This window comes from Mycteria americana, chromosome 1 (genome assembly GCF_035582795.1).
Source record: "Mycteria americana isolate JAX WOST 10 ecotype Jacksonville Zoo and Gardens chromosome 1, USCA_MyAme_1.0, whole genome shotgun sequence".
Classification (NCBI taxonomy): Eukaryota; Metazoa; Chordata; class Aves; order Ciconiiformes; family Ciconiidae; genus Mycteria; species Mycteria americana.
This window is the reverse complement of record NC_134365.1, coordinates 147102647-147112578: the sequence shown is the minus strand read 5'-3', so window position 1 is coordinate 147112578 and position 9932 is coordinate 147102647. Positions and strand designations below refer to the sequence as shown.

Sequence of the window (9932 nt, the reverse complement as noted above, 5' to 3'; positions counted from 1 at the left end):
GTAGTCCGTAGGAATAGTGTTATGTCAGGGACTGGCTGCCTCCCAAGAAATATCTTCTCCGATCTGTGGAAAAAAACGTGCTGAGGCCGGCGGGTATAGCAGCGTCGTCATCTCCATTGGCGGTGACTGAGGCAGCGGGTAGGCCCCTTGCTTTTGTAAGAGCTGAATGGTGGAGGCTGTTGCTCACATCCCACATGGCAGCAGTGGCAGGGCAGGCCCAGAGCCCGAGCAACCTGTTTTGGAGGGCATCGAACAGGGGCTGATCAGGGAAGTGACCGTCCCCCTGTGCTCGGCACTGGTGAGGCCGCACCTCGAATACTGTGTTCAGTTTTGGGCCCCCCACTACAGGAGAGACATTGAGGTACTGGAGCGTGTGCAGAGAAGGGCAACGAAGCTGGTGAAGGGTCTGGAGCAGAAGTCTGATGAGGAGCGGCTGAGGGAGCTGGGACTGTTTAGCCTGGAGAAGCGGAGGCTGAGAAGAGACCTTATCGCTCTCTACAACTACCTGAAAGGAGGCTGTAGAGAGGTGGGGGTCCATCTCTTCTCCCAGGTAACAAGTGATAGGACGAGAGGAAATGGCCTCAAGTTATGCCAGGGGAGGTTTAGACTGGATATTAGGAAATTTTTCTTCACTGAAAGGGTTATCAAGCATTGGAACAGGCTGCCCAGGGAAGTGGTTGAGTTGCCATCCCTGGAGGTATTTAAAGGACGTTTGGATGAGGTGCTTAGGGACATGGTATAGTGGTGGTCTTGGTAGTGTTAGGTTAACGGTTGGACTTGATGATCTTAAAGGTCTTTTCCAACCTATATGATTCTGTGATTCTGTGAAACGGTAGGCACTGGGCACCCTCTGCCAGGGCGGTGGCTGAGTGGCCGGTGTCCCCGCGGGCACCCCGCTGCAAAGGGGACGGGGGATGGAGCAGCCAGGGCATGAGCACACCCCGGCAGGAGCAGGCGCCCAGGATGGGAGCTTCATAGGTGGCTTTGTCCCCGAAGCCGCAACTAGGGTAATTACACCCCGCAGCCTGGCACAGGGTGAAATTTGGAGTCTGCAGCAGGGGTTGGAGCCGTGGCTAGGGTGGTGAGCGGGCCGAAGATGAAATGCTTGGAGGGAAAACAAAGCAGCAGGATTTCAAAGGCAGGAGCCTTCCCTGGTGTTTGCGTATTCACGCTGACTCGATGTGGGAACAGGCACTCGGCCTGCAGTGGCCTCAGTGGCAAACTGCAGTTGGTATTATGGGTGCGTATACGTCTTCCTATGGAGCAAGTCAATGCATCTGCTTTAATAAGGCAGAGCCTTGTTTTTCCACAAAATGGCTTCTGACCCATCGGTGCTGCTGCCCACCGGTCCCTCCCCATGGTCTGGGGAACCCTTGGGACCACTGATGCCCAGCCGACAGTTTGGTCCCGGCTCAGGGCCGTGTCCCCAGCACTCCCTTGCCTGGAGGCAGGTGCCTCATCAGCAGCTCTGGTTTAAAGTCTCTTGCCTAGGAAGGGTTTGCTAAGGAGAAGCCTTGGCGCCTCGAGCTCAGTTCCAGCCATGAGGCCATGGAAATGTCACAGGAACCTCCTAAATTACTCTGTCATGTGGGATTTGGAGGGCTTTGCCATTTCCAAACTCTGCTTTTAAGCATCATAGGTGTGAAAAATTCACACAATGAGAGCTTATCATTAAATCTTTTATTGACCCTCTTCCTCTCAGACTATGTCCTCCTCCATCAAAATCGAATCTGTCGTGAAGGAGAAGAACAGGATGGGAGAGTGTCCAGTCTGGGAAGAAAGGGAGAGCGCACTTGTCTATGTAGACATTAACTCACAGAAAGTTTGCCGCTGGAGCCCACTCACCAATGAGGTGCAGAGTGTGTCTGTGGGTAAGAGTCCGTACTTACTGCTTCATCCTGGGAGTCTTCTCTGTCCACCCCTTTCCATTCCTCCCGGTAGGAGTCCTGCAGCATGGTGGTCTCCCTTACTTTCCATGGGGCCACACACCCTGTCCTCCCAAGACGTGTTGCTGAGCACGGTGTAGCCCGAGCCAGCTGAGCAGAGGGGACCGTGCTCAGGTGTGGATGGCCATGGGCATGTTGCCCTTGCTAAGCCCAAATGGAAAGGCATGTTTCATTTGGGACCTGCAGAGGAAAAGGTACAGTCCTACTGGCTGTGTCTGCCCAGAAGGTGGAAAGATCTGGAGAACATAGAGCTAGTGAGATGTGCTAACAATCCCAGGGGAGAAGGACCTTAGCATCAGCTCAGCCTTTCCTGAGTCAGGAATGTCCCAATCAAGCCCAGATGCCCTCCGTGAGCTGGGGAGGGGTAGGGCTGACTGAGGAGTAGGCCCTGGAGCTGCCCACCATCTCCCGCTCCCTCTCACACGCAGGTGCCCGCGTCGGCTCGGTGGTGTTGCGGCAGTGTGGGGGCTACGTCATCGCCCTGGGGACCAGGTTTGCCTTTCTGGATTGGGACACTCAGGTGGTCACCACCATCCTCGAGCTCGAGCAGGATAAACCCAACAACAGGTTCAATGATGGGAAAGTGGATCCAAAGGGGAGGTTTTTTGCTGGTAAGTTCCTGGCAGAAATTTCCCCCGGAGCAAAGAGGAACTAATTACAGTGTATTTTATATAGTACATTTTATTCCATGTTTTCGATTCCTCTGTTGAGTTCCCCACAAAAACCACTGTCGTGAGCACGAGCTGTCTTGTGAACACTCTGCTCGGTTACTGCCTGATGGAGGAGGACAAGGGACCCTGCATCCTCTGACCTAAATGAAGACAGAGGCTGTTGACAAGGGCTGCCTGGCAGGAAGGTTCCCCTTCTACTTGGTGGCCGGTGTTTTTCAAACGTCTGCCTACACGGGAGGTGAAAAGCAGGTGGGAAGGTTTCTGGAGGTGTCAAGGAGGATGCAGCTCCTAGAGCAGAAGGTGCACTGCAGCTTGCACCCTTCATGTACAGCCTCCCTGGTCAGCCTGTGGGAAACAGGGATGTGCAGAGAGATACCCGGCCTCCTGAAGGCAAGAGGCACTTTTGCTGCTGGTTGCAATGCAGCCAGGATCCTCCTGTGCTTTTTTTTCCCTCCCATATAAATGATGAGCCAAGCACAGCAATCTGTGCTGGAAGTGGAGAGAGACCGATGGGAATGAAAATGGCTCTGTATTTGTTTTGCCAGCCAGCCATTTCTTCTTATTTCAAATTTCTGAAATTCAGGAAATTTGGTTGACTCACGGTTATGCTCGAGGGCTGACATGTCACTGGAGTTAAGGGCAAGAATAAGAGAGAAAAACCTGCTTTGCACACCCACTCCTAGCTGTGCATGGTGGACCAATGCTTTCAACAGTGGTTTTGGCCAAGCATTGTAAAACAAGCTCATGAGGTCTTCTAAAAGGAGAGGCCAACAGAGACCGTGTGTCACAGTTAAAAGAAGGCGTAAATGCCCCTCTTGAGTGCTTCTCGTCCTGTTGCTGCAGAGCTGTCTCCTTTCCAGAGAAAAGAGAGTCAGAAACTAAATAACGACTGTAACATGGAGGCATAAATACATTAAGTAAAAAATCTCACTTCTTTGGTATTCTCCACTTGCTTCTGAGATAACCGTGATTTACAGCACCTGTATTTTAAGGTCACAGCCCATTTAAATGATAAAAGTAGCCTACAAAGAGCAACAACAAAAAGAGCACATGATGCTTGCCTGCATCTCAGCTTTTACTGTGAGCAAAACCTCAGCCCCTGGCGTGTTGTGGTGCTCCTTTGGGTCTTTGGTGTCTACAACTTAAACCTCATTGCAACGCAGAAACTCGTCCTTTCATTGGCCAGGATCACCTCCGTGGGAGGCAGCTGCTCCTGACCTGCTCCTTTTCCTCCTTCTCATCAGTCTGATGGGACCTGGTTAGTCCCTTTCTCCTGAGGACCTCTTAGTAACACTTAGAGGAATTTTTTGATCAAGCATGAGGAACAAGCTTCTACTTTCTAACCGGTGCTCCCATTTCCATTTCAGGTACGATGGCTGAAGAGATAGCACCTGGGGTCCGAGCGAGACGACAAGGCGCTCTCTATACCCTTTTTCCTGACCATTCAGTAATAAAACAGTTAGACCAGGTGGACATCTCCAATGGTCTGGATTGGTCCCTGGACCACAGGACCTTCTTTCACATCGACAGCCTGACATACGCTGTGCATGCCTTCAGCTATGATGTGCACACTGGAAAAATCGGTACGCATGCTTTTCTAAATTCGGTGACAAGTAGTGCTATTACTCTTTCTGCAGCAAGACCTTGGGCATATAATATGCACTGATTTATTTGACAGATCTCATATCTTCTGGTTACAGCTCGTCAGCAGGCTGACTGTGATTTTTCTCAAGTTTAGTTAGAAACCAGGTGTATTTGGTGAACAAACTTTTGACAATCTTACTTTCTTTCATCTGGATAGATGGCTTATATTTAGACCAGTTCAAGGAGTTGCAGGGAAGAAGCCATTTATACTGCAGAGTGAGAATTAGCTGATAGGATGCTATTTATTCTTGAGTGCCATCTACTGGAATGCTTCGATTGTACTAGCTCCATAAACACAAATACAGAATGTGCATGCACGTGTCCCACAGAAATGTATTTAAAGAATCAAGTTATCATTGTGGCTGAAGTTTCCCAATTCTGCAATTAAAACTGCCTTCAGATGCTTGGCAAATTTCACTTAAATTCATTTTCTATCCAAACATTTTTTATTATAGTATCTGCAAAAAGCAAATTTAAGTGCAAGAAAAACAGATGTAACCTCATTTCAAAACTCTGTGAAACATTTTTGTGCTGTATCAACCCATTAGACTCCATGGGAATTTAAGTGGCTGAACTGCCTTTGTACTCTAATCAGTGTGGACTTTGTGTAATCATGGGTGAAAATCTTACAAATAATTACAGTTACTCAGATTTCATTTTTCTGAGAAAATCTATTTCTACAGATTTTAGGAGATAAGATTTCTAAAGAAGATTTAAAGCTACTTTTTCTCCCCCAGACACAAAAACTTAATGAGTTTGAGTTTCCTGGCCTTGGCTTTATGCTGGTGACTGTCTATTTTTGGGTGGTGTAATGGCCATAAGGCGCTGGGTCAGAGCAGGCAGGCTGCTGCCCGTGGGCACTGCTCCATGGTCTGTGCCTGTGCCCACCAACCTGTCTGCTGCAGCCCAGGCTGCTAGGAGTTGGTGTCCAGGCTTAATCAAAACTGGTAGCTTGATTGGCCATTAAAATAAGTAAAGTTCTTGATCTTTACCCTTGAAAGATTGTTTATTACCAGCATTTAAATTCAAGTCATTACTTATGTGATGTTTTGCTCATAAAAAGACATCCAGGCTGCCATGAGCAATGAAAGTCCAGGAAAAGTTACTGTACTTGTGGCAGTCGTGGTACGGTGGTCAGCTAGTGGGTTAACAAGAGGGACAGAGGCATTTTGTTCTTTTCCTTGGTACAATAATAGGAGCCCTAATTCAGTACAATCCCAAACGGCAATGGCTCTACTGGGGGCTTGTTTCTGCCAGGCTAAGTTAGGCTTTTAACACATCTGCTAAATGTATATGTGATATAAATTTTGCAACACGTCTTTGTCACAGAAAATGAACTTATCTGTTTCCAAGAGCGTGGAAGATGTTAGACTGGGATCTGATACAGAACTGGTACCAGCCCACGTAACGCTGGCTTTGTAACTCTTCCTGCAGCTTGCCCCAAACTTTTGTACCATCTCGAAAAGGAGGAGCAAATGCCTGATGGGATGTGCATTGACGCAGAAGGGAAGCTCTGGGTGGCTTGTATTGATGGTGGGAGAGTCATTCGTATAGACCCAGAGACAGGTAAGGCCTCCACCAGCACGTGCATATTGAGTGTCACCTATGTGCCACAAACCCGAGAGGACAGGCAGCCAGGAGGAATGGTGAGATAAGAAGGTGTTGTTTATTGCCCGTCTCTGCCCCGTGGGTTGCCATGAACATTGCTGGCCCAGGCCCCGATCACATGGAGAGTGCTGCTCCCCGTGCTGCCTCCCAGTGTCGAGTACCCCTGCTCCCATGGTCTGCTGATGCAGCACACCCACTTCTTAATAATGCCACTTTGAAAAAAAAAAAAAGCACTGCATATCTATTGCGAGAAACATTGTAAACCTGCAATTAAGAAAGAAAAAATGCTCAGCGTTGAAATGTTTGACTGAGAAACACTGTTAGGGAATGACAGCCGTCCCAGGCCCAGGTGTCCCTGCCCTTCCTGGCTTCAAATACTTTATTGTTTCATTTTGAGAAAAGGAAACGAAGCCTTGCAGATATAGGGAAGAGGCTGAAAAATAGTTAGAGATGAGGCAGATGAAAGAATTTAGTTTCCCCACAAACTGTCCTTTAGGCTATGGCCTGCCTGAAGGGGAGATGCCTTCTGAGTAAATGCCACAGCTGCACCATGTGCACTAATAGTACATTTATATTTACATGTCTCCTAGAAAATGGACATTAGGAAACAATCACATTTTTTGTCTCAGGAAAAAGAATCCAAACTGTGAGGCTGCCTACTCCGAGGATCACCTCTTGCTGCTTTGGTGGAAAAGACTACTCAGAAATGTACGTGACGTCTGCATACGATGGACTGGATGAGACCACCTTAGCCAAGGAACCTCACGCAGGAGAGATTTTCAAGGTGAGCAGATTTTATTTCTTTCTATATGTCAGACCTGCCAAGTCTTGTGCTCGGAGAGTGAGGTGCCCCCCAGCTGTCCTCGCTCATCCCGCTCGCCTGATGCGGTGGTCCAGATACGTTGCTCATCCCCTGGCCGGGCACAGCTGCTTGTGCACCACTGCTCATGCATTTGGAAGGAAGATGTGGAGAAATTTCTAGTAATAGTGTTGATATGTTGGTTTGCCAAAGTCAGTATCTTGCCAGGATCTGAAGGCAGCTGGTGGATCTGGGTCTGCCCTATTCTGTCATACACTGTAAGGAAGTGGGTCTTGCTCCTATATCTTTCATCGGTTTTGGAAATTTCACTCCCTTAATTCTCATTTTTCAATTGTACCAGAGTGTCTAAATATTTACAACACAGATTGCTCCTTTAAAAATTAAATGCTTAAATTCACCAGGGCAAAGCTTTGCATCCCAATCCCAAAACTTCTGGGATTTTTTTAGTCTATTAAAAGTGGGTGCTATGTTTTGAGTAACTAATAATCCACATTTTTGTCCAGGGCTCTTGAATCCAAAACTTGTTTCTCTCTTCATTTTTTAGTCCATTAGTAAAAACTACATCAGGAAAATAAAATGCAGTTCTGAAACAGCAAGTGCCATCATTCTCTGAAAGTTGACCATAGCATGAAAGGGAAGGGTTGTAAATGAGGGGAAATGGAATAAACCAAACTGTATTATCAGTTTGGCAATAGGATGAAGATATGTTCCAGGAGGGATGGGGATCTATCTGGGATCTGGGACCGTCTAGTTGAAAGCAGTGCTTGGAACAGATTTCCCATGGCCAAGAACTGATAGATTTCTCAAGCAGCAGAGTTTAGGAGCCCACACCAAAAGATAATTTTGAGCCTTGCCTTTTTTATCTCTCTTCCTCCGTTCTCCAGTTCTAGAAGGGAAGTGGTGTTTTCCAAACTCACATTTGTCTTGCATGGGCAAAGCACATTAAAAGTGGCTATGACTTGTTTGGTTAATACAGAGATAAGGACCACAGATAATGTGTAAATTAGAAAAATTATTGAGTGGTGCTTGATAATCTTAAAGATCTTAATCTTAAAGAGTTCTAAAGAACTCCATATAATGACTCTTTTGGGGCTCCTCTTGAAGTAGGGGTAGGTTGCTATCATATTTGTTGTACAACATTTGAATATTATACTCAGTTGGAGATTTATCTTTTTCCTTTCTTTTATTTTTTATTTTTTTAAACAGATAACAGGCCTGGGTGTGAAAGGGATCCCACCAAATTTCTATGCTGCTTGAATATTGACGCTAAATAACAAAGAGGAAATGCTTGCGTCTTGTAGTAATTCTGACAAGAGGAAGTCCAATGAACTGCAGAATTCATCTGTGTGAGGACTTCTAAATCCACATTTAAGAGCATGCTTGTTTGGAATTGACGATATTCCTTGTTCTGCGGGCCCGTGGCACGATGCAATAGGTTAGAGAGGTAAAGTTAATCTGTGTTACACCTTGATAGCTTTTGTGACTTTCCATAAATCTCTTCAAGCTTGAGCTTAGTTTTGTTGAACTTTCTGATGACCAGCTCTGGATTTTCAAGTCTGTGGTTCTCAAAGCAGAATCTGATTCCTGGTTTGTCTTTTCATGTTACAGTGATGTACCAGCAATGATATGGCAGATTTTAATAAACATTTTAAGAGTGATGACTTGAACTGGACTGCTCCTCTGCTGTGGGACTCCCCTCAAGGTGTTTTCTTGCTGATCAGACTTATTTGTAGTATCCAGACTCCGTTTTTACATCCTTGCTAGCCTGTTTCCATTTGCCTTGTCATGAATTCTTCTGTCTTGTCTTCAGGACACCATTTATGGTGTTGAAAATAAACTATGCAACTATATTTAAAATATGCTTATGGAATTTTTTTTTTCCTGCATTCAGATATTACCATGAAAATGCTGAATGACCACACATGGCCAGCATACAAACAAGCTGCGAGCTACCAGGATGGCCTGTGATACCAAAAACCGATGCTCCAACCGAGTTGTCCTGTCAGGGGTCATATTTGCACAAAGACACATGGACTTCCCATTGCTTTCTATATCTTCTTATTGCATGCATGACTTCTCTCTTCCTTTCCTGTTTCAAGTCTTTTTCTCCTTTTTCCCTTTTCCCTTTAGATTCTCTCTCCTCTCCTCTCCTCTCCTCTCCTCTCCTCTCCTCTCCTCTCCTCTCCTCTCCTCTCCTCTCCTCTCCTCTCCTCTCCTCTCCTCTCCTCTCCTCTCCTCTCCTCTCCTCTCCTCTCCTCTCCTCTCCTCTCCTCTCCTCTCCTCTCCTCTCCTCTCCTCTCCTCTCCTCTCCTCTCCTCTCCTCTCCTCTCCTCTCCTCTCCTCTCCTCTCCTCTCCTCTCCTCTCCTCTCCTCTCCTCCTTTCTTCCCCCGAGTCTACTCTGAACTTAGAGTAATCTTACTTGTTGTCAGCTTTCTTCTGTCTCTTTGTGGTCCATATTACTCAGTATTGAGCTTGAAGTCCTTGTCGCTGCCTTCAATGCTGTATATATCTGCTCGGGTTTCTTGCTGCATTACCCTCACTTCCTCTTTCTTCTCTGGGAGGGCAAATCTGGCCTGTTGACATTTCTCTGTTTCCCTAAACTGTGCAGGGTTTTCTCCCACACCAATGACTACACCAAAGCTGACTCTTGAATTCAGGGTTACCCCAAAGGCCTCAGCACACCTGCGGTGAGCCAGATGTCCCGGTTTCGACTGGGATAGAGTTAATTTTCTTCCTAGCAGCTGGTATAGTGCTGTGTTTTGGATTTAGTATGAGAATAATGTTGATAACACACTGATGTTTTAGTTGTTGCTAAGTAATGCTTACACCAGTCAAGGACTTCTCAGCTTCCCATGCTCTGCCAGGTGCACGAGAACCTGGGAGGGGGCACAGCCAGGACAGCTGACCCCAACTGGCCGAAGGGCTATTCCATACCATATGGCGTCATGCTCAGTATAGAAACTGGGGGACTTGGCCAAGGAGGAGAGATCGCTGCTCGGGAACTGGCTAGGCATTGGTCAGTGGGTGGTGAGTGGTTACATCACTTGTTTTTTTTCCTGAGTTTTGTTCCTCTCTTGCTCTCTTGTTGTTTTCCTTTTCATTACAATTTATTTATTTATTTGCTTTTCAATTATGAAACTGTTCTTATCTCAACCCACAAGTTTTCTTACTTTTGCTCTTCTGATTCTTTCCCCCATCCCTCGGGGAGAGGGGAGGGTGAGCAAGCATTTGTGTTGTGCTTA

General features: G+C 46.7%; 1 protein-coding gene across 1 annotated transcript; it reads left to right on the top strand.

Annotated features, from left to right (window-relative positions):
• The first annotated feature begins 1655 nt into the window (after positions 1 to 1655).
• Positions 1656 to 8519, top strand: LOC142404919 (regucalcin-like). Its single transcript, XM_075491922.1, has 5 exons — positions 1656 to 1871; positions 2375 to 2557; positions 5696 to 5827; positions 6499 to 6653; positions 7896 to 8519. The coding sequence occupies exons 1-5, from the start codon at positions 1706 to 1708 to the stop codon at positions 7944 to 7946; spliced, it is 687 nt and encodes a 228-aa protein (XP_075348037.1). The 5' UTR covers positions 1656 to 1705; the 3' UTR covers positions 7947 to 8519.
• Positions 8520 to 9932: the final 1413 nt, after the last annotated feature.